At 44.0% G+C, this 25,609-nt stretch overlaps 1 protein-coding gene across 1 annotated transcript in view; it reads left to right on the top strand.

Moving 5' to 3' along the window:
• The window catches only part of UBASH3B (ubiquitin associated and SH3 domain containing B), an 806,096-nt gene that overhangs the window by 547,523 nt on the left and 232,964 nt on the right, over window positions 1-25,609 (top strand). The window contains exon 8 of the mRNA XM_086956973.1: window positions 590-707. Within this exon, the coding sequence (XP_086813099.1) occupies window positions 590-707 (118 nt within the window). The remainder of the gene's footprint in view (window positions 1-589; window positions 708-25,609) is intronic.

Below are 25,609 nucleotides of genomic sequence, written 5' to 3'. Positions count from 1 at the left end.
GGCACCGCCCCCATTGTGGGGAATGCGATCAGACCAACCACCCGACCGGCTCCTTCAGCCCGTCGGAAGCTATTGATCGGTTCCTGGGCCAATGCGGTCCGACCGACCGCATCCCAATATTGTGGTCTGACAGTGGTTGAAGATGTCAGTAGGACCGACACCTACATCCCGCCAGTGTTGGTCCCAATGGTATCATATTGCCCCCTTAATGTGCAAAGTGTGCCATGATAATGGACATGCCAATTTAATTTCAGACTTTGATCCACTTGTCAGTAGCAACAATTCAGAGCAAACCTCAAATAGCTCAGACAAACCAATCTTTTCAATGCCTAGAATGGCCAGGGCAAATAAACTAGGGAAGAAACTTCAGTGGAGGATGCTTATGAGCAGTTTAAAGAAAAGAGCACCAGTCTCTTGTATCACCCTTGCTGCATAATGTTACTATAAATACCTTTTCACTTTTACAATTGTCCTCGTCATCTAGCAGTAGGAAAATATAACTTTTTCTGCTTCATAAAAGATGTGTTCCTATATAATAATTCAAAATGTATGAGAAGTATTAAATACTTTTTCTATATTTTATATACAGACTCTGAGAGTAAACCAGCCTGGACCTCAGAAACGCTGCCTCTTTGTCTGTCGCCATGGGGAGCGAATGGATGTTGTATTTGGAAAGTATTGGCTATCACAGTGTTTTGATGCCAAAGGTGAGTTTGTTGGAGAAATTTGTTGAGGACAGAGCAACAGACTGACTGAGATGCACTCCTAAATTTCCCTTAAGTGTGCTTCCATTGGTAGTGGTAAACATAGATGTAAGACTCTGTTCACTGATTTTCAAGGAGGTGCAATATAGCCTTATAGATTGTCGTAGCGGGCTATACCGGCTATTAAAGAGCCGCTCCCGCGTTAAAGGCCCGAGCCGAAGACGAGGGACTTTAACAAGGGACCGGGACTTTAATATAGCCCTGCTACGAAGGGCTATAAGGCTATTAGAACATTCTGCCACTAGAGGGCAGAATGTTCTAACAAATACAACAAAGGCCTCTCGTAGCTCGAGGGGATTTAAATCCCCTCGAGCTCCGAGAGGCCTTTGAAAAACATTGGAATGTTGCTCTGCAGGCCTTTACCGGCCTGTAGAAGCATGGAACACTCCATTGTCTACAATGGAGCTCCCAACATTTCAATGTTCTAATATCATGTATGCATGCATTGTGAGAGAAGTAGTGAAGAGGCAGTCTGGCCAAGAGAGGCTGTGGGAGATTTCCCAAACTATCAGGTTGGGGCATCTATATGTCAGTGTGTTTAATGTCAGTCAGTCTTTCTTTTAATTTGACACATGCCATTATTACTGTCAGAGTTTTTCATCATGATTTTAATAGGGTGATTTATGGAGTGATTTCTCATTAGAAGTGTATATGAGTGATTAGCTATATTGTGAGGGGCCTATGTATACAAACGCTGTCTTGATTTACCTTCCTCTCAATAGGGTACCTTTTCCAGATACTCAGTTGGCCAATATGCTACTTTTCAACTTGAAAATTAACACAATTTTCATAATACCGGAGAGCAGTCACCCACCTTCTTTTTCTCTGGTGATTATTAGAATAGGAACTACAACTTGAGTTAAACAGATCTCAAAACAAGAATCAGGAATGTTACATTTGATAAACTGTAGTATCGCACAGTGCTGTCTATAGCGCAATTATATTTGAGAATCCATCACACTCAGGCTACAATACAATTTTCTCATAAACCCCTTGGTCTGCTTGCATTTACTTTCATTACATAAAGCTTGTTGGAAACAAAGCAGGCTAGATTAGAACACTAGATTATTGACAGCTCGATTAAAGACAGTGGCATGTTTCATGGCAAATAATATAGCCTTATAGCCCGCCACAGCGGGCTATACCGGCTATTAAAGGCCCGCTCCCGCGTTAAAGGCACGGGACTTTAACTAGGGACCGGAACTTTAATGGGCGCTTTATAGCCCTGCTGCGAAGGGCTATAAGGCTGTTAGAACATTCTGCCACTAGAGGGAAGAATGTTCTAACAAATAAAACAAAGGACTGTCGAAGCTGAAAGGCCTATGTAAAACATTGGAATGTTGCTCTGCGGGCCTTTACCGGCCTGTAGAAGCATGGAGCACTCGATTGTCTACAATGGAGCTTCCAACATCCCAATGTTCTAATAGCTTTTACAGACCTGCTGCTGCAACATTCCCTTGTTTGTCTTTCATTTTCTCTCATTTAATCTAGATCCTAGTGGTTGGAACATTTTAATAATATTATAGCCTGTCTGCCTCTGGCTATACTGGTTATCAAAGGCACTTACACTCTTTATAGATCCTTGCACCCAGCTTGGGCCTGCAGCTCAAATTTAAGGCCAACTGGATGAAGGACAACGGCCTGAAGCTCACCTCAAACAAGACAGAAGTACTAATTTTCAGAAACAAAAAGCTCTCAATGGGATGCATCCTGGTGATCGTCAGAACTCGGACCTACTCCTATGCCCACTAACCACGCTAGGAACCTAGGCATCATTCTACACAACAAGCTGACCATTACGACACAGGTCAACTCTGTCTTTTCCTGCTTCTTCATCCTCCACATGCTTTGTTTGATATTCAAATGGTTCCCCAAAGCTTAGGAGGCACCATCACCCAGGGCCTCCTTTCCTGCGGACTGGACTACGGCAGCGCTCTGTATGCAGGGATCTCAGATCTCAGCTCACCTCCTCTAACACCTATAGACCATAGAGAACGCTACAGTAAGACTTATCCTAATATGTATTTGTAAAGTGCAAGTTCACCCAAGGTAATCTTGGCGCTGAATTACAGATGTTTATTTGTTACCCAACTCAATGGTACTCATTTTATTGACCTCAGTAGCATGCAGGGCTGAGTGGACCTGCCGGGATTTGAACCTGTGACCATGAGGACAAACACAGGCCCCTACAGTGGATGCATTTCTCCACTAAGCCATCAGACCTGGCTGGATCTCCCTAGATGAACCCACATCACCCCCTACCTCAGGGAACTTCACTGGCTCCCTGTACAGAAATGATGCCAGTTCCAACTCATGACCTATGCATACAAGGCCCTACACAACTGCGGACCTACTTGAACCACCGACCACTGTCTGAACTCCCATCAGCATTGCGCTCCTCTAACCCTCATCCCGCATCTGATGTAGCAGATATAGAGGCTGCTTCTTCTCCTACCTAGCAGCAAAGACATAGAACAAGCGACCCGTTTATCTACGAACCTTCACATCTCTTTCAGACTTCCGAAAGTCCCTAAAGACCTGGCTATTCGACTAATCAACTGGACACTGCCAGTGCCAGGATACCCTCACGGGTGACAAGAAGTGCCCAAAAAATCTTCTGATTGATTGATAAGATCTTGCTCCCAGAACATTTTTATGAGATGCAAGCAGAATCTCAATTATGGCTCTGTTGACCATTCAACTAGTTTTGGGTCCACTGATTCCCATACAACCATGAACTTACTCCAGATTCGAAGACAACTAGGAAGAGTCTTTGGTAGGATCAGTGAAATTCATATTATTCCTTTTGTGTCTGCACATGAGAGATGTGGCTATTTGATTAATGTTTATAAGAGTATAGATACCAATGTACAAATGTAAGTGAATAGCTTTAAGTTTGTGCATGTTGGCAAGATGTTCCAGCAATTCTAAATCTTGGCAATGCAAACTCACCCTTTCGTTGTTCCGAGATATGATGTCATTACATTGGATAAGAGTAATGTCTGTTATTCACACCAACTAGACATTTAAATATTTGCAGTGTTAAGTGCTAATTAACAAAATATGTTATTGTTTTTATTATTATTATTATTGTCGTTGATATTCTTATTATTTCTATCGTACAGTGAAGATGAGAAGGTGCAGAAATAAGACTCTCTCTTTCAATTCTTCTGGAAAATAATCTACTAGAACTATACTAAAGTAACTTGAGACATTTGGACAAGGAGTCGTCTAGGCAAGAACTATTGGTCCATGATATGTAATGTCACCAAGAGGTCAAAGATTACAGAAGGTGATAGAATGTTATTGTCTGCTATAGTCATAATGTCATTTAAACTATCAGGAAGGATGACTCTATGCCATCACTAGCCTGCACTAGTTCAAATATATTATCACATGTGTTTTGGCTGACTTATTATATCATTAAAATATCAGTGAAACTCTTCCTAAGTTTGACTAAAGACCAACCCCTCATTCATTCATGTACAAAGACATTTGTGCTTCACTTCCTAAAACATTTCACTGAAATAAAGCAGTGAAGACAATGTTGTAGTGTTATATGAAGAAACCACTTCAAGGTCGCCAGTACGTATACTTTATTCAGCCCCATTGGGGAGCAACCATAACACACAGCTACATTCTTCACTACAAGACTCAACTACCACCAACCCTCCAACACAATTCAAACCCGGCATTCTATTCCAACAGAAATCTAGAACTTAAATCTTCCCTCACACAGCAGACAAGATTACCAGAACACAACACATCCCCTTTCCATACTAAGAAGAGCAAAATAAATATATGTAGCACAAGAACAATTCCTTAACAGTTTCCTAAAAATTGTAGAATGTCAATACTGCCAAAATTAAAATTGTTAGTCACATAATATAATTATTCAAGTATGCTGGTTTCTTGACATTACGACCATGTTTGCTTTGTACCACATTTTCCATGACATATCTTCTATCATCTCCCGGCCCACCACTACATTCAATATCCTTCAACTCCTCCACTTAACCACTCATACTGCCTTTTCCTCATTTCCACCCCACTTCTTATTACAATCTTACTGCACTTTGTCATTCTGCTCATATGCCACACTTGTCCATTACTTAACCTTGTATTATTTAGAAACACGTTCTCTACTTTCAAAGGGTTTGAAAACTTACTCTCCTCCTTCTTCACCTTTCCTGGTTTTCTTACACATATCATGCCATCCACTCACACTTTCACTGCCTTGGTACCTGATTTACTATCTCTGTATGTTTTATATGTATCTTAAACACCCTTGATATTGTTTCTTACCACTTCAGGTTACCATTGAACTTGCTTAGAATTCTACATACATCCCTGAGTGTCTTTTGTAAAAGGAACTCTTCCCCTCATGATAGTAAATGGACTTTACCCAATTCTCTTGCTGTGATGCAATGAATTCACTCCATCTTCTTCACCTTTATTACACTATCCTTCCTTTGTTACCAGCCATTGTCAAAGCACCTGAAATCACACTGTTAAATCTCTCAAACTCACTATTCCCTTCTAGATGATATACTGAAGTACATTTATGTTCCGCACCATTAAGTTGAAAAAATGCCTCAACCTCTGTAGGGTTAAATTCTGGACCATTATCTGTTATTGCCATTTTTGGTAAACCTTCCCTCTAAAATACCTCATTCAAAAAAGCAAGAACTCTGTCTGCACTGGCAGTTTCCTCAATAGCCACCTCCGGCCTCTTTGAAAAAAAATCCACAGCAACCAACACATAAATGCAGTTACCATTTTCATTTGCCACAGGGCCCTTGTTGTCCACACCAATGGTTTCCCACCGTATATTGGGACTTTCCACTGCAACTAAAAGTGTCCACAATGTTAAGTTAGATTTATCTGCATATTCGCACTTCATGCAATCCCACACTACACGTTCCACAGCACCATCCGTCCCTGTCATGTCCCGCTAGATTAGGTCCTCCAGTGTGATAGCGGGAGGGTCTGTAGCTCCGCGACACATGCAGAAATCGGATTACCCAACTTCCGTTCCTTGGTTAGCAGTCTAGCAACACTCCAGATGCTCCTGCGGTGTCCAGTGTTTCCGGGGGAAACCGCATTTGAACCGTGGTTTCCGCCTGATCGGCGCGGATTCCGTGTTCTCCTGCAGCATGCTACTACAGTCCAGGTATCCCTTGCCGCACCGAGCGCTCTGCCATTTGCTTGGTCTTTCCTGATTTTCCCCGCGCTGGAGCGCTGCGTGCATTTTCTGGCTTTCACCGTGCTGAAACGCTGTTGGCCTTCCTGATTTTCCCCGCACTGGAGCGCTATTATTACACTCCTTAGTTACTCCGCGCTGGAGCGTTACTTGCTTTCTAGACTTTCCCCATGCTGGAGCTCTGCTGGCTTTCTTGATTTACCCCGCGCTGGAGCGCTAATTTATTTATTTTGTTACACTCTGAGTGTCTTGCTGGAGAGCTACTCTTTTGTTGTTGATCTTACCCGCCCTGGAGCGCTATACTTCTTTCTTTGTTACACCACGTTGGAGTATGTGTTGCCTGTTTCCTACAAACTCCACACCAGGGTGCCAGATTGGTTTCTTACTAGAGCGTTGCTCACGGTAACTCAACCGATTAGAATACCTAGCTTCATGGTGCCTTCCTGAACAGGTAATTACCGTTTTTGCATGTGCAATAGAAGGAGGAGCAAGGGGTGTGATTGTGTGTTTGTGTGCTTACTAAGAGGCTTTTCTTTCTCTTCCCAGTTCCCGGTGCTCACGGATAGTCCCCAGACAGAGAGAGGTTCCTTAACCGGGCTACTAGAACACCTCAGCGTTATGTTGGTTTCCTTCCCCGTGCCCATCGCCATCCTAGCCTGTTCATAGCCAGCTGGGGTAAGGTGGGTCCAGTGAGGGTGGCTCATGTCGTCTCTGCCAGATTGCTTCACAGGTCAAAGGTAAGACTTGTGGGGCCCTTGACAGTCCCAGGCAACCAGTACCTTTCCTTCACTCTTACTAATGCCCAAATGCCCTTCATGGCAAAAATCAGCAGTTTTGTTCCTCATATCTTTAGGTGGTACAATTTTTTCTCTCCTCTGTAATTTATCCTCCCACACAAATAATTCCTTCTATTCCTGCCAAATTGTCCGACAATATTCTTCCCCAAAATGTTTTTCTTTCCAACCCTCCATCAGATAACTTTTTCTTTACTCTTTGCACATTGACATCATTGTTCATGGCTTCCTCCCATTATTTTTTAGTCATGGGAATCCTTTCTTTATCTCCCACCTAAACACTTTTAATTCCTGACAACTACATTCATGTACCTCACATAATGGCAAGGAAAAAAATCTGCTGAGAGTCTGCAACACTATATTTCATACCTGGCATGTACTGTACTTTGTAGATATAATCCATACGTTTTATGGAGAAATTAGCAACTCTAGGTGTGGCAGTTACCAACCACTCAGTAGATAACAGTTTTATCAGTGGTTTATGTTCACATCTAAGGATTATCTCTAATCCCCATGCAAAATTCCTAAAGTGTTCCAATTCCACACCACCACTTAGTAAGGTTCTTCTGTTGGAGATAGTGCTCTGGATGCGAAGGCTATAGTTTTTTCCTTGCCATATTTGTAATTTTGAGATAGCACAGCTCCAATCACCTTGCAGCTCACATCAGTAGTAATCATGCAAGACATATTTAGTTCAGATCCATGCAAAGTGTTAGCTTTACATAACTCTTCCTTGATATATTCAAATTTATTCTGTAATCCTTCTTTCCAATCAAATGTGACCCTGCTTTTCAATAGTTGAATCATTCCATACGTTTTCTCTGAAAACTATCTCACAAACCTAGCATGGAATTCTTCTAGAACCAGGAAAAACCTAAGTTCTTCTTTGTTCAATGGCACAGGAGCACCCTGAGTGGCATGCAATACATTTTTATTAGGTTTTATGCCATCCATGCTCACTACATGACCCAAATAATTCTATGTTTTGAACTCTAAATTAGCTTTTAACCAATTCTGCTGAGATCCCATTCTTTTGCAATGTTGTGAATACTTTCCTCAAACAATTATCAAGTTGGTCCTTCTCCTTCCCCATCACTAGTATATCATCTTGGAAAAATAATATGCCCTCACTTCCCCTGCATGAGTTTTTGGAAGACCACAGCTGCAGAAGCTAAGCCAAACGGCATCCTTGCAAACCTGTAACAACCAGTTGGTGTTATAAATGTTGTTTAATACTTACAATCCTTGTGCAAACAAATCTGATGGTATGCTGATGATAAATCAACAGTAGAAAGCCAACTCATCTCTCTAGTCATGGCCAGCTTCTTATTTATTTTGGGCAATTGAAATCTTTCTACCACAATATTCTCAATAAAATGTCTCAAATCTACACAAAGGCAAATCTTCTCATTAGGCTTACTGGCCGCCACAAAGGAAGCACTCCATTCTAATGCTTCCACTTTTTCAATTATGCCAGCTTCCAGCAATCTTTCTACTTTTACATTTACTTCTTTTCTCACACTAGAAGGCAGATTTCTCATGTTGTGTACTTTTGGTTTAGCATCCTTTTTAAGTATTATTTTTTAGAGAATCGTTTCAATACTCCCACCTTCCCGGAAAGCACTTCTGGAAACTCCTCCAACAATGAATTACTAATTTCCACTACACCTCCAATCACCAATGCTTGCTCCGGACTGCTGGGGTCTAGAATTATGTCAAGACCCCTTTGGTTCATCCACCCCAAAACAGATGGAACTTCTGCCACAAATTCAATTTACCCCTTACTTTCCTATTCTTAAATTCAAAACTTACCACTCTGTATCCCACCATAGGTATGGGCTCACTCTGTGGGACAAAATCTGCTTTTAAAAGCTGAGAACCCAATATTCTCTCAAGTGTTTCCTTCCAGATATCCTTGTCCATTATAATGTAGAGTGATCCTGAATCTGCCACGATAAGGACTGGTACTAACTTATTCTCACATACAGGTTTGTTGCTACATGTATTTGTGAGGCTGCTTACCACAATTTCTTCCTCCTCCATCTACACTCTTTTGGTCTCCCCATCTTCTTCTGTAGTGTTTTCCGATTCAGAACTACTGTTGTCCTTAATAACCTTCACTCATCCTTCCTTCTTCTTTCTTCTACACACTTTGGCAAAATGCCCTCTAATCCCACATGCCGAACATTTTTGTTTGATTGCTGGATACTGTTAGAAATGGGGGTCTCTAGTTGGCAGGTTGTTACCCTGTCCAAGTAGGGATCCTTCTTCCTAGTCAGGATAGGGGAGTTAGACTTCTAACATAACCCCTGCTCACCCCTTGGTAGCTAGGCACGAGCATTCAGGCTTATCTCAGAGGCAGTGTGTGAAGCATTTGCACATAACATACTGGGATACAGTGAAACACAACAAAAGGAAACCACACTAGTTCTAGAAAAATAATCAATATTTATTTGTGTAGAACAAGAGTAAAATGATCAGAATCCAACATACGGTTATTAGAAATACTCATTAAGCAAAAATAGACTTTGAAAACAGTTCCTTGAAGTCGATAGCACCATCCGGGGCTATCAGGGCATTGTGAACACACAAACTGACAGTTTTGGCTGATCGTGGCATCGAGGGCCAGTAACAGTGTCAGGAAGACCCGCCAGACAGTACCTTCAGAAATGCAGGGTGTCGGGGACCCTGCGATGAGCCCTGAAGAGCCAGCGTTGGCAGGAGGTCGGTGCAAGAGTCGTCGGGCACTTTAAGGCACACACGTTGCAGGCCAAACTCCATGCGGTTGAAGTCGGGAACGTCGGTAGGCATCTGGGCTACAGTGCAAAGTGCAGCGGTGCGGCGTGCAGTGACCTTCGGTCACGGTGCTGACAGCGGCTCACTGAAGGTCATCCTGTGGCATTGGTGAGACCAGGACTGCAGTGCGAAGTGGGGCAGTGCTCGTCATTGTGCTGTCAGGTCGGTATGCAGGCAGTGGCACAGAAGGTCTCAAAGCGATGTCGTCGGCTGACGAACTGGAGTCGATGTCATCGATGCCGGTGGGCCAAGGCACTGACGCGTGGTGGCCCCAAATTACTGTGCAGGCAGTGGCGTCAATGTCATCGCGGAGCGTCGTCGTTGGGGATACAAGGGAAGTTGAGTGAAGCGAGGCTGTGCTGAGTGCATTGCCCACAGGTCACGGTGCAAGCAGTGGCTCAGTGGATTCGTCAGGCGTATTCGTTGGTGACAGGGGGTGCGGTGTGGTGCGAGATACAGCAGTGCCCTCTGCAGTGCCTCTGGGTACTTAGCCAGCGGAGTTGATGGTGTTGGGTTGCTTTTTATTCTGTTGCAGCCCAAACACTCAGTTCCTGGGGCTGGTAGCAGATAAACTTGAAGTCTTTGTTGTTCCTGAGACTTCTTGAACAGGGGGCAAGCTCTACCTCAAGCTCTTGGAGAAACCCAGGAAAATAAGATCCAGAAGGTCCAGTCCATTCCTTCCACTGCCCAAGACAGAAGCAGCCACAGCAGGCCAACAAAGCAAAGCACACAGCAAAGTGGTAGGCTCTCCTCACAGCTTCTCCAACTCTTCTTCTTGGCAGATTTCTTGGTCCAAAAGAGTTCTAAAATCCTGGAGCCTGAGCCCCAATATTTATACCACATTTCCCTACAAAATTCTGTGGTGTGGGCACAATCAAAGTTCTCCTGGCATACCTAATCCAATTATGTCCTGCTCTGGCCAGACACAGTCCATACAGGTGAAGGTGGCAACTCCTCCAACTACTCCAGATGCAGGACAGACCCATCAGCCAGGCTATGAGTCACCCAGGAAAGGCAGGACACACCTCAGCCCCCTTTCTGCCCCTGTCCAGTGCAAATGCACAAACCAGCCTCTGTCAGTCTAAAACCCAGACAGCTAATACACAAATAGGCAGAGGCACATAGATGGTTAGACAAGAAAATATCCATTTCAAAACATGGTACTTCCAAACACAAAATATAAAAATCATCTTTACTAAAAGATGCATTTTTAAATCCTGAGTTCAGGTAAACTAAAATCCACTTTTCTATGAGCTTCCCCTGGCAAGCTACATTTGTGAAAGTGTTACAGAGCAGCTCCCATGTCAATCTGTGGGCTAGATAGCCTTTCAACAGTGAAAATAACCACCAGTACATGTTCTACTTTCCCGCACATGGCACCCTGCACACAGGGGTACCTTGTGCCTACTTTAAGGGTGTCCTATATGTGATAAAAAGGGAAGGTAGGGCCTGGCAAGTGGATGCACTTGCCAGGTCGACATGGCAGTAGAAACTGCGTGTAGACACTGCAGTGGCAGGTCTGAGAACCCTTTGGAAGACTGCTTGTGAGGATGGCCCACTAGCATCATTTGGTGTACATGCTGTGGGCACACACAGTTCACTGTACTAGAGACGTAGGAGTAAATCAAATGAGCCAATCATGGAAACGCCAATCCACAAACACAATTTACAGTAGGAGCACTTGCACTTTAGTACTTATCGGCAGTACTAAAGTATGCAGAAACACTAAAACAGCAAAAACAATATCCAGAGTATCACAAAAACCAGGAGATCAGAAGTAAAAAGACAGGAGAAACACGCCAAAAGATGCCAGGTCTAACAGGCACCATTTGCTATTTGCTAAATGTTCTGCACTTTCACATCTAAAACATCTTTTAAGCAAATTTCGCTCCCCAACCTGGTTCTGACCTGTCTTGCCTTCAGTATTACCCTCCTTGTTTGTCCATTTTCCTCCTTATCTTATACTTCTTTTTACCAGGTTTAACTTTTGCCACCACTTCACTAGAACTTTTATACACTGAGCTCTCCAACGCTGCCTTTGCACACCTATGAGAAACTTTGGCTTGTTTCACAATTGCGGTCACCTCCCCAATACAGAATCCCAATGTGCCCACAGCCTCTCTTGTACTTACTCATTATTGACATGCATTATTATCTGATCCCTCATAAGTTCATCATGTAAAGAACCAAATTTGCAATTAATTTCCAACTGTTTTAAAACCAGCACATAGGGCCCGCTTCCAGTTCCGTTAGGAACGCCTCCAGACGGGTTCCGGAACGAGCAAATCCAATTTGGAGCCTATGTTTCTGACCAAATCGTCCCCCGTTCCAAACAACCAAGTACGATGCGAAGATCTCTCCTCGCGCCGACCAAATCGTTTTCAAACCCAATCCTGTCAGTCCGAGTCATTCGCAGCCGAATCGTGCTGCTTAATGGGGCCGGCTTCTGAACGATCGAGTACGATGCACGATTCTGACAGCCGTATCAACTCCATTTTGACTAGGCAGCTGTGGGAATCGGACTTCGGGGGGTATTCACCCTGGGCCATCCAAATCAGTCCTGTGGGGGTACCCATTGGTCACCCCTTTCCATGCATGCACAGTGTGGTGGGCTCCATGGGGTGCCGGTGTACTCTTTTCCCCACCAGCCTCTTTTTGCGATGGGAGCGTGTGTACGCATTCGGTACACAGGTTCCCATAGAGTTCAATGGGAGTCCGATCGAAACGTGTCCGTCACTATACAGATGTAGCAGAATCAGTCGCACTGACTCCCGGAGCACGATTTGCTTGGAAAGCTTTCTGGAACCAAGTCGGTCAGAGGGCTTTCCTAACGGGATCGGAATCGGGCCCATAGTCTTCACTGGATTCTCATTTTGCTTGTTTCCTCTGAAAAAATTAAACCTGTCTATGGCAACACACACCGATTGTGAATAATAATTATCAAGATCAGATAAAGCATTTAAAAAAACGTCTTCTTTATCAGGAAGTCTGGTAATTTTCAATTATATTGTATACTTTTAAACCTTGTGGCCCCAAAGAATGTAACAGAATTTTCTTTTTCATCTCTTGAGTTAATTCCTCATCCTGTATAGTGTCTATATAATTCAAGAAGTGCTCTTTCCATTAACGCCACTTGAAAGAGGGATCTCCTGGTACTGCTAGAAATGGTTGTGGGGGTGTTAGTGAGAAAGTCTGTGATGCACGCATTTAGTAGTTACTGTATACTGAAAATAAAGTGTCAATAGGAGTTCAAACTAAAGCTTTCACATGCAGCGTAAATACTGACGCCGTACGAAGAGTTACTCCGAAAACACAGGTATTTATCAAACCTTTTGATGATTCGCAACAGAATAAACAAAATGTCTGCCTCCTGGGGCCACATTGGGTGACCGCGTAACGTGTATTTGTAATGAATGACGCAAGAGATACATGCTCCTATACTGCGCAAGTTCTATTTGTGGCGTTGTGCAGTTCTCAGCTATAGAGCGCGCAATGTAAAGAGCTTGTGTTCATCTTTTAAACAAGCCGGCCTCCTGTGGTGATGCTGTCGTCAATACTGCTGTGAGTGTGTGACACCAACAACTCGCACCCTCCCGCCAGCCTGGACGGCCAAGCTTGCAACGCGCTCACCACACCAAAATTGCACCTGTACACGCGGTGTCTTCTTATCTGCCACTATTACTAATTCGTCGCCTTCAAAATTCCTTATCCCCACTGGGGATTGCAATGCTTCAGTGATCTGCTGCTGTATATGGATTCTCCACTTGATGCAAGTTCTCTGCCGGGGCCGAATCTCGTCGCCCATTCTGTGATGTCATATGAAGACACCACTTCAAGGTTGTCAGTAAGTATTCTTTATTCAGCCTTGATGGGGCACAACCATAATGCACAGCTAAATTCTTTGCTGCCAGGCTCAGCTCCCACCAACTCTACAACACAATTCAAACCCTGCATTCTATCTCCACAGATATCTAGAAGTCGAATCTTACTTCACTCATGCAAGAGACAACATTACCAGAACAAAGAAAATACCCTTTCAGGCAAAATACTTTCTCCCTTTCTAGCTGATTGTGGATGGCACTGTGCTAATTCTATACTTGAAACTCTGCTAGGAAAACAGGCTTTTTTCAGGTGAACAGATTGAGAGTGTCACTGCTGCTTTAGGGTGCTCCATACAGGTACTGCTCTCTGCCTAATCAGGGGACCTACCCACAGTAACTTGCTTTGTGTTTTGAACTAAAGCAGCGTCAACATTTCTTAAATGTATAGGAGAATGATAGGAGGTAAACAAGTTGTTTTGGCATTATCTGAAGATTTTTCAAATTTCTGAGCAAGGTTATGGGCTGATAACCCAACTTCACATAGCTTGCTAAAATTGACTAAATTATACAGCATAGGGTTCAAGCTAAAGAAAAACAAGTTGTTATTTAAAGTTAACCAGTGCTAGTCTATTAGCTACATTGAAATCTATTAAGCATCATTGCTTCACTCATCTACTTCCCATATTGAAGTGATTTCCTTAAATAGAAATGTAGGATCCAGCTAACTAGTACTCAGAGGAATGGTCTAAACATGTATATGGATTCCCCCAGAAACTGGCATGTGTGGTTCAATATATTACATAGCACATTTGTAAACATCAAGATTCAGAAATCCCTGTCTGGCACTAAACTTTGAAAACACAGTTTTTCTTATGTAAATTATCAAGAGGTCGATTGACACATCATATAGACATCAAGAAGAAACTTTTTGCATGTGATACAAATTGTGGGCATGATGTCAAAATGATGTCACAGCTGAGCTTTTTTTATAGCTGCAAAACTGAGCAATGTGGACTTTTTTACAACCGAATACAGAGCATGATGCATTTTCTGTTGACCAGTGAATGCAGCAAATATCAATTCACAAGTCTTCTAAGAACCCTGCTTCCTATAATGTGTTTTTGAACATAGAGCAGCATTAAGTGGTGTATGCCCAGTCTTTTCTTTACATCAGTTTATTTACAATTCCAATAATAGTTCTAAAATGCCATCAAATATCCGAATAGACTGATGTAGCTCCTGTTTGCAAGGCTAGATAGTTCTCTAACATTTAGTACGAATAAGAGCGTGCCCCATACATAGACCTGACACAATGTCTAAGATTTTGTAGATAGATAGATAGCTAGATAGATAGATAGACAGACAGGCAGGCAGACAGACAGATAGATAGATAGATAGATAGATAGATAGATAGATAGATAGATAGATAGATAGATAGATAGATAGATAGATAGATAGATAGATAGTTAGTTTATGATTATCAATACTCCATATCAGTTGTATGTTATTTATGTAGCCAATTGAACTGCACATGTATTTATTAATACATAACTACTTGTGTCACTGTCATGAACAAGGAAAGAATATATTGACAAGTGGAGACGTGCTATAATCACAATTTGTAAACGTTTTTTCCTTGGAGTAGTGCAGTTGCCTTTACTCATAATCAAAACGTATTATGCTCTATCTACTTTCAGCATTCATATCAAGAATAAATACATTATCAGTATCATCAAAACTGCTATCACCACGTACAAAAGCAGGCAACTCACCAGAACTGCCCAAAAGTTTTAGATGTTTACAAGTTTTGCCTCTAGTGAAAGCAGCTAGCCTGGGCCCCACTACCCTTCCTCCCAAAAGTATTAAGACATAAATGGCTGCCTCTCGAAAATAATGAAACACTCATTGTTAATTAACCTATGACTATGTAATTGAAACTGAACTACATAAGTGCATAATACCTTATGATATTATTTCAGTGTGCTTTATCCACCTTATTTAGCTAATTAGATTGGAAAGCAATGGTAACATCAACTATTGGATTTTAATTTTCTAGTCACTTCTGATATTGATAGAAAGATACAGAGAAGCAGCTGTATTAATGTCAACAGACATAGCCGCTCTCTGTTCTCTTCCTTGATGTCACAATTTCGCTGCCCATAATTCCCTACTTCCCCCACACACTGATCCCACACAGAGCACTGTAGGCTATGATTAACACCTAACATCGAGAATACTGTCATGCACACAAACATCTCATTCCCCTCCTGAACAAGGCCTAGCCATCACATCACCATTGAGGAGACCATAAATGATCTGTACTGGGGACAGATGGGAGAGTCGCCTGATGTGCTGCTGTCCTTATTCAATTCCTTGGGTTTCTGCTGCAAACAGTGATGCAGTTGTGTTTTTGGCAGACATGGTGAAGCTGAGGGAGCATCAGCAGTATTCTCTGTCACAAAGGTCATCACTGTTGCCCTGCACGGCATTAGACATGTAGCCTAGACTTCTGTTTCGGGTTGGCGCTCACTAATGCAACAGATGTTTTCCTTGCCATTCCTGGATGTCAGCATGAGCCATGACTTGATGAGTTTGTTAAGGAAGACATACCCAAAAGATAAAGACATAAGAAAGTTGCTGTCTTGATTGTGGGATAGGCTTGATGCGCCTCTAAAATGTCAACTTCTTTTACTGTACGGAGTGTACCGTGAGCATTCGGGAATAAAGCTCCTTCACAGTGAGATGAATTTATCAAATTAAGACATTTGCTGATGTACACAGAATCACACCTTCATTACTTTGCCCTCCGGCAATCTACTTCTATCACTGAAAATATAGGCTCAGGTGCAAATTCTGGAACTAACGGGCATGCAACAGTACTACTCCTGTGAATTTTACTACAATACCTACTGGATCATAATGAGTACTGAACTGGTGTTTTCTCGAACAGAAGACCACAATTTTACAGCACATGGGTTTGAGAAATTATACACCAATTTATTTCATATGGGGTATTTTTGGAAAAGTTGCATTCCTAGCTCAACTGCTTGTATTTTTGGAGTCAAGCCAAAAGAATGACTTGGTGTTGCTGTGACAGCCTTAATTGCACAATCTCGCACTGGGCAAGAATTGTTTTTCCTATAGGCACTGTCAGGGGACAAATCATCAGCCTGATCAGAAATCCAAATAGTGCCTTATATCATGGTGAACATCATCAGGAAGGAAAGCTTGAAAATTTCAGCTGTTTTGCGATAAATGGAAACCAAAGTCTCTAAAATATTCAAGGAACTGCATCCTTTCAAAGATATATAAACTGTTGAGAAGCAGATTGGGAAAATAGAGAAAAGATTGGACAAAGGACCGGGCTGTGGACAAGACATTTGGCACCACCACAGCAAAGTCACAGAATTGGAAGAGTTCTTCTGCCACAACATTCTCTGCATACATGTAATTCCAGAAAATGCAGAGAAGGATAGGTTTATTAACTGAAATGGTCCCTTGGCTGTTGAATACACCCATTTTAAGAACCACTCTGCCCCATCAAAGCCTGCTTTCTTTGTCTTTGGCATGCCTGGGCAGTACTTCTATGAGCTAAAAAGGATGAAAGATCATTCCTTCTTAAATCCTATTCCACACATAAATATGCAAACTATTCTTCAGGCATTAACATTAAGAGAATTAAGTTATTGGTGCTACATCCTCGCCTCAACATTTTCACCCTATTAATACTCACACCTACAATACAGTAACCGCCAATAGTGCAATGCCTTTGTTTTCTGCTTCACCACACCGTCTGGATCTGGACTCTGAAAACTGGAATCAGGGATTATTTTGATTATTTTAATATACACTGTGTACTATTTTTAATGCTCCATTTGGGGTGTGAACCATAACTCTACTATCAGATAATGCGGAAAACCTCAGACCTAACACTCCAACTTGCAGATTCTGTCCTATGGAAATCCTGATGGCTCTCTTGCTAGGTCACTGGACCTCAGCCACCATATTTGAATGGAGCTGGAACGAAAATATAAAATCATGCAATATCACCAGCTATCAGATTCTTAATGGTTCAGTCAATGATGAGAGGTTGGCAAAGTTTTCACAAACTTTATTGATCTTAAAGGATTAGTATAGTTTTGTCACCTTTATTCATATTAGTCCAGTTGACAGAATTGTCACATAAAAGACTGATTAGTGACAGCATAAATCAATACAAAATGGTCCATATAGGAAAATGTGGATTAAACTATCTAAGAGCCTGATCTACCCTATAATAGAACCCATGAAGAGTTCCTTTCCAGAAAAGAGCGAAATAGAACTTCCCATAAAGAGTTGTTCTGGAAACACAGCTGAGTTTCCTACAGCTGCAGTCTAACTGTTAGATTATCAGTAAAGATGAAAGTGATTGTTGCAGTAGCATTGATCAGGGAAAGGGTTTAAGTAGGAAGAGAATAAAGTCACCTTTAGCAATAGCTTACGGCAACAGTAAGGAAAAATGATCAAGCCTCGAGTCTCAAAATGAGTCCCAAGTAAGGGTCAAGAGAAAGTGTGAGAATGTCTGCATTTGCATGAGGGAGTATCTGCCTTTGTCTAGCTACGATGTCTGTTGTGAATACAAAGGAGAGTCGAAAATATGCTGAGACAGAACTAGCAATAATGTACTTGTGAGGCATATATAAAATATATCTAAATCATTATGTATTCTAACAATCACAGCAGAGTTCTTTGTTCAACATACGTGAGCTAATGTGGTATGATAAAGCTAAATAAACATAAGCTTGAGTAAGCACATTCTCAAGTGAGATGCAGGTGCTAGGCAAAATGTTCTAAATAAACGTTCAGTAAGCTATGAGTAAGAGCCGAAAGCAAAGGCTTTGGGCCTACTAAAGGGGCGCATTTAAGAATGATAGCTTAGTATAAAAAAATTCTTAGCGTTATTTCATGTACATTTAGATAAACACGTTTTCTCTACGTGTTATTAATTGCTGAATTATTTTGAGGCATTAACAAAGGCATTTTAAAGGAGCTCTTTCATGCTATAAAGCAAGCACATGCATAATGTTGTCTGGGAAAACATTTAAGCAACAGTTTAGAGGCATGCTAAGGTGCAATTCAAATATGTTTTGTAAGTCTAAATTTGATGTTTTTAAATTATTTCCCACAATTGAGATGAGCCTTGTTGAATAACATTCTAATAGCTAAATCTGCCAAATGCTTCACCCATATCTTGCTTTTATTGCTATGTTGCTATGATTTCTATTCTCATGTCCAACTTTGGTAACATCTCACTTGCCTTGTTTGAGGAGCTTTTGTACCTTCCTCTCCTTATCCTTATACTGTATTGTTGATGTCACTAGCATAGAATTCTGATATGGATTGTTGACCTAGATGCAAACATTCATTTGTGGATAGCTCCTAAAACTTCAATCGTAAGCATACTTTTTACTTGACCTCTTCCTGGGGCTGCCTTGCTTCATATTTACATCAAACGCAGTAATTTCTCCCTTTTTGTATACTTAATCCATTCATATTCAAAGGGTAGTGCAGAGTGAGGCAGGAGTTTATCTCACAGTCCATAGTTTTGGTCACCAGCCTAGATCACACAAACCCTGTGCTTTAAAACTCTAGCCTGCTTCAGAATAAAATTTTAAATTTCCCCTTTCCACCTCTGTTCCTATTCCCTCCCTTATGGCCTGTTTGCCTCTGACACCAGCTGAGCCCTCTGGATCCACCCCCTAATTAGGACCGTTGCAGTCATGGGTGCCTCCTTTCACCCTAGCTCCGTTCATTCCAGAACCATTCCTGAGGCCTCAGGCACCACTCAACAATGAGCCCATTGTTGGGGGCGTGGCTTGGCTGCCAAGCGGGATGGCTGCCTAAGTTTGCAGATCCGCTGATCGAGTGAATTAATCCGGCAATCATCCGCCAAACTGGCTTTGAAGCTCGGACCCCACGGACCCTGTGTGCAAACCCTGTGAAAATCCTGTGCCTTTAGCTGCGGAGAGCGTGGAGAACTGCTAACCGGACCGCCTCGCCGTTGCGGCCTGGTGCCCTGCTGAAAGCCAGGAGCTCGATTGCAGATTGCCCTGAGTGCCGAATGTGGAACGGCGTACGGCGCAGTTGCCTTCGATCGTTTGTGACCCGGAGTGGTGTTGCCTGCTGCAAACCTACGACCACCTGAGATGCGAGTCTGTGGCGATCCCGGGGCCAACGATACCGATCCTCCACGAGACGGCTGAGTAAGGAAAGGAGGGTGCCGAGAGCGATGGACAGACACTGACGTGCACGAATATCAGGTACGGAGAAAGAGCGGCTCCTCTCCAAATGCAGCTAAGAGCAGGGAGAGGACAGCGGGACCCACAACGCCACGAGTGCGGGCCAGTACACACCTCAGCACCGAGAGGCACATTCAAAACCGGAGAGCCGGGAAGCGAGCCGCCATTTTGGATTGGGCACAATATAATGCAGTGAGCACCCGAGGGTAGAGGGGAGATCGGCAAAACCACGGGTCACGACCACAGAACCAGAACCACGCATAAAGACCACAATTCCTGATAAGGAGCGTGTGAATATTACTGGGTCACAGAGAAACCCCGAGGTCTAAAGGCACTACTGTGATTAGGAGTAGACCGGACATCAAATGTCGGAAGATCAGGGGCTGCATAGCTGAGTCGTGCAACTGCTGGGATCACTATAGGATGCTGGCTACTATCGGTGCACATCTTATGTAAGGCGGATGCCTGGCAGCCTAACACGTGTCGTAAAAAAGTGCCCGTGCACTGCCGGGACAAGTGTTCGGAGGATATGGATATTAGGCAAAATGGCGGATCAGTATAACTGAATGTATTCAGTGCCACGGGGATGGTTCGATATGAAAGTCGCACAGAGTTGCACGACGGGAATCCGCTGGCTTCCCAACTATAGGCAGACGGAGCGGTGGGTAGGGCACTAGGCAGCAGGACACAGCGACAGGACCTTGTAAACACCACTGTGCGCAGGTAGCCTTCTACATATTCAATCGTCCGGGACATTTACAGAGTGCCAAGAGTAGAGCTCATTTTCTCATAACAAACATAGTTAGGACTCGACATGGGAAAACAGGACACAAGACAACCCAAAATAACTTTCGACAAATCTGAGCAGAAGACGTCGGGCCCGGATCACCAGGATCTAGAGGCGTCGGGAGATGACCAGACTAGACTGCCGAAGGAAGATATCAAATCCATGTTTCAGGACTTAAAGACAAGCCTGCAGGGTATAGATACAAAAATGGACGCCCTGGCTGCACGCATGGACGGCATGACAAAGAGGATGGACAAACAGGAGGGCAGAGTTGGAGTATTGGAGACGCATGTGACCGAAACAGAGGAAAGCCAGACAGACTTGGACAAAAAAATATGTGGCATGGATAAAGTGCTGGCCCTCATCCAACAGAAGAACGAGGATTTGGAAGCGAGGTCACGACGCAACAACGTCCGCATTACAGGCGTGGCGGAATCCACAGACATAGCAAATATGGAATGTTATATTGAACAAATGATGAAAGACATTTTTGGAGATGGTCTTTCGACGATGTTTCTCATAGAAAGGGCGCATAGAACATTGGGGCCCCGGCCAAAACCAGGAGCACCACCGAGACCCATATTGGCCCGCGTCCTCAACTATAGAGACCGCGACACGATGTTGCGCATGGCGTGGGTTATGGAAGGTATGCAACATAAAGGGAACCGAGTTGCCATGTATCCCGACTTCACACTCCAAGTCCAAGCCGCTCGAAGAGAGTTCCTGCCAGCAAAGAAGGGGTTCCAACAGACTGGCACAAAATACTCCTTAATCTACCCGGCGAAACTGAGAGTGGTGGCCCTAGTAGGCCCACCTTTTTTGTGGACGCGAAGGCAGCACTGCAGTACGCCAAACAACTTGTCAAGGAGCAGAAACGACAGGCAGAACCAGAAGAACAAGACTCGACATAGAAGCTAAGTGATGTTGAATAACACTATGTATTGCCGCTACAAGTTGGGTGCATTAAATGGGTTGTGGCGGGAGGGAGGGACAGGACTGGGTTCCGAGAATTTTGTTTGTCACTGTTGTTTTTTGGAGGCATACTTTGGGTTGGTTCATACTTCACGCTTGGAATAGAGATACAGCAGACATTGTTGAAAGTGACCGAAATGTTGGGTGCGTGTCCTGGGAGTGGTCGGGGGGGAATCTGCTCAACGCTGGAACAATGTGGGATATGCTCGAAGAGATACACACAATATACAGCTCAGTGCCCATTGCGCTATACACTTTCATTGAAGTAATGCCTCGGTGGCTCCCGGATGGCTCCATGATTCCTGTGAGACGACACACATTCACACAGATACTGCCATGACGTCAATAAAGTGTTTATCTTGGAATGTACGGGGCATGAATGATAGAAGAAAAGCAAGACTTATACACGCTTACTTGGTAAGAAAGGAGGTGGATGTCTGCCTGTTGCAAGAAACACACCTAACTAACACTGGTGCATCACTACTCAAAAACACTAGATGGGGGGAAATAGTACATGCTCCCTATTCGAACTACGCAAGAGGGGTAGCAGTCTTATTCCGGAGAGGGCTACAATGGAAAACACAGAAGCTAATAACAGATCCTGAAGGGAGGTACATCATGATTCTGGGGATATTGTGTGGAATGCAGTTATTGCTTGTGAATGTGTACGGTCCGAATAATGACAATCCCAAATTTTTCGGGGAGATGTGGCATAAAATGCAGACCCTAGGCTCGGCCGCGATCCTGTGGTGGGGTGATTACAATGTTGTACTTTCTGACACACTTGACAGACAGGGTGCGACCCGTGAACACCACCCGAAGGCAGCTGAAAAGCTGGGAGACATCATTGCTGAGGCGGCACTAGTGGACTCCTGGAGGCTATTGAACCCGGGGACGCGCGCAGGCACATGTATTACTGCTCATAGAGCCGCCTGGTCATGACTAGACTACTGGTTGATATCTAGGGACCTTCATACATCTGTTTTGGAGGCAACACACCTGCCGAGATCACTGTCAGACCATGCACATGTAGGAGTGTCACTTGCTACCCCAGCGCAATATGTGCAACCATTTAGCTGGAGATTCCCCTCACATGCACTGCTTGATCAGGTGTTCAGAGAAACATTGAGAGAAAAAATATTGGAGTATTTTGAACTGAATGAGGGGTCTGTAGAATCGCCTGGAACGCTCTGGGAGGCCTGCAGGGTGGTTGTCAGGGGTAGCTGCATGGCGCTCAAAACGGGGCTGCTGCGAACTATAAGAAACACACTAGAGAGATTGGAAATAGAACTGGCAGCCCTGGAGGCTAGTCTGGCAGCGACACCCTCTGACAGGACCCGTGCCGATTCGAGAACGAAACTCACCCAGTTTCAGGAGGAGGCAGAAAGAGAAGTAAAATTCCTCAATAAGTAAACCCAGGCTAGACGGTATGGAGAGGGGGACCGTGCAGGGAGTACACTGGCTAACCTACTGCGCGCACCTAGAGGGACAGATTATATTATGGAACTGCGGGACAGGGATGGTAGACTGGTCAGAACACCCCCAGATATACTACACACGATGACAGAATATTATGAAACACTATACACTTACAAAGTGACACCAGAAGATCAAGCAATAACAGATTATCTAGACACGATAGCTCTGGCGTGGTTCAATAATGGGGCACGGGAATATATGGACCTGCCGATCACGACTGAAGACATAAAGGCGGTGATAGCGAGCTTACCGTCGGGCAAAGCGCCAGGCCCGGACGGTCTCACCGCGGCGTTCTACAAGGAATATGCAGATATACTAGTGCCCAGACTGCATAATATGTACATGGAGGCGATTGAATTGGGGACACTGCCACCGTCGCATAGGGAAGCAATGATAATTACATTGCTCAAACCTGACAAAGACCCGACTAGCCCAGACTCATACCGCCCACTTTCGCTAATAAACCTGGATGCTAAGATCTATGCGAAGTTACTGGCAGATAGACTGAAACCCATGTTGCCTCATATAGCTCTATCGGACCAGTCAGGATTTGTAGCGGGCAGGTCGACTTCCCATAACATCCGGGTACTATTCGGCAGCTTACTGCACTATTTAGACCCCAAGGTACAAGCCGCGGCTGCCTTCTTAGACGCCACCAAGGCATTTGATTCCCTCAAATGGAAGATCCTATTAGCACTATTTACTTGCATGGGCATTAGCAAGTTGTTCACCCGCAAAATTAGCATTCTATATAATAGCCCAAAAGCAAGGGTAAGAGTAAATGGACAGATCTCAGACTCCATCAATATTACAAGGGGAATTAGGCAGGGTTGTCCATTGTCGCCGTTGCTGTTCGCCATGGCCACGGAGCCACTGGCAGCGCGTCTGAGGCAACATCACACACATTGTAGCATTGGCTTCATGTCGAGGGGCCTACTCGTGTCAATGTACGCGTACGACATAACAATATACATGCAAAACCCAGCCGAGAACTTTGACCCCCTGATGCATGAGTTGGTGAGATATAGTGGCCTAACTGGCGTCAATATCAACTGTTCAAAATCGACAATGCTGCCCCTGACTGACGGCACGAGCAAATGCCACACCGAATTCCCTATAGAGTGGGTGACGGATGAAGTAAAATATCTAGGTATCAGAATTAGTCGAATTAGTCACTCAATACAAGAAATATGGCTATCAAATTATGGAGTGGCAGTGGAGTGGCTGGAGGGCAAGGTACAAAGGTGGAAGACCCTGCCGCTATCCCTAACGGGCCGAATAGCCATAACAAAAATGGTCATACTACCAAAAATGTTGTACCTATTCGTAAATATTCCTCTGCCGCTTACACTCTCCTTCTTCCGATGCATTTGATCCGTGATCCTAGAACTGGTCTGGGCCGGGAAACAACCCAGAGTAACCTAAAACTGTTGACACTTCCCTTCCGCCAGGGTGGGCTTGCAGCCCCGGATTTTGAATTGTGTGCATATAGTGCGCAGGCCCAATACTTGCACTATTGGCAACATCCAATTCCATATCAACCGCATGTGGCAATTGAGAAGGACGTGTCGGCACCCACACCATTAACAACAACTCTGTATCACAAATACAAACGCTCTTCGACAGATATAGACACAGTAGAAATAGTACGATGGGCCTGGCTGAACATAGCAAAACGGGCGGGACTAACTGACCTGTACGCCTCAACCATGCCGCTAAGTAAAAACCCGCTATTGGGACCATTAATGGACACAGCGGTGTCGGAAAGGGCACGAAAATGCGGATTGTCGGTGGCGGGGGATCATTACCCGGATGACACCTTCGTGTCTTTACAGGCAATTTGTGAGTCTGAGAAGCCCACGGCATATGAACTGCTCCTTTATTATCAGCTTCGGGCGGCATGCAGGTCTAGATACCCAATGTTTCCTGCTGCGCCGCCGACACTATCGGCGCTGGAGGACATACTAGCAAACAGCTCGCCGAACAAACTGGTCACTCGAATTTACAGAATCACGCAGGACACGGCCCCTGTGATACAGCCTGACTCGAGATTGCAATGGGAGACGGAGGCGGGTATTAGCATTACAGAAAAACAGTGGCTATTCTGTTGCACCCAACTCGAACATTTATCACCCAACTACAGACTGAGGTTGATCCATTTTAATTTCTTACACAGAACATACCGCACGCCTAAACAACTGTTCAGGATGGGCCTGTCGGCAGACGCAAACTGCTGGAGGTGTGGAACACATGATGCGACATTCTATCGCTTAACATGGGAATGCAGGACTGTGAGCAGATATTGGGTGGAAGTTTTTGAAAGGATAGGGCAGATAGTTGGGGAAGAAATGAGTCCAGACCCGCTTACGGCCCTCCTTGGTTTTGTCATGAACATAGCGTGTCCCTCTCGAAAACTAGTTGCCCTCCTGCTTTTGCTGGCCAAGAGGCAGATTGCACTACTCTGGAAACAAAAAACTCCGCCGGCAGTGACGGGATGGTTAAAATCGGCCATGTACTGTAGAGACCAGTTAACAGTTTACTGGGAATTAATGCCGCAGCGCTCTAGGCCAGCGGATATCTGGCAACCACTGACAACCTGGTTGAAGGGGGCGGATGTGGAAGTGTGAAGGTGGAGGTATGCGTGAAAGACGCACTGAGATATAAGATATAGAGTGCAGGATACTGACCCTGGATAGGGGACGGTATAGGTGGGTG

Source organism: Lissotriton vulgaris, chromosome 2_1, assembly GCF_964263255.1.
Source record: "Lissotriton vulgaris chromosome 2_1, aLisVul1.2, whole genome shotgun sequence".
NCBI lineage: Eukaryota > Metazoa > Chordata > Amphibia > Caudata > Salamandridae > Lissotriton > Lissotriton vulgaris.
Note: the sequence above shows the minus strand (reverse complement) of the source record. Positions and strands in the feature narration are given on the sequence as shown.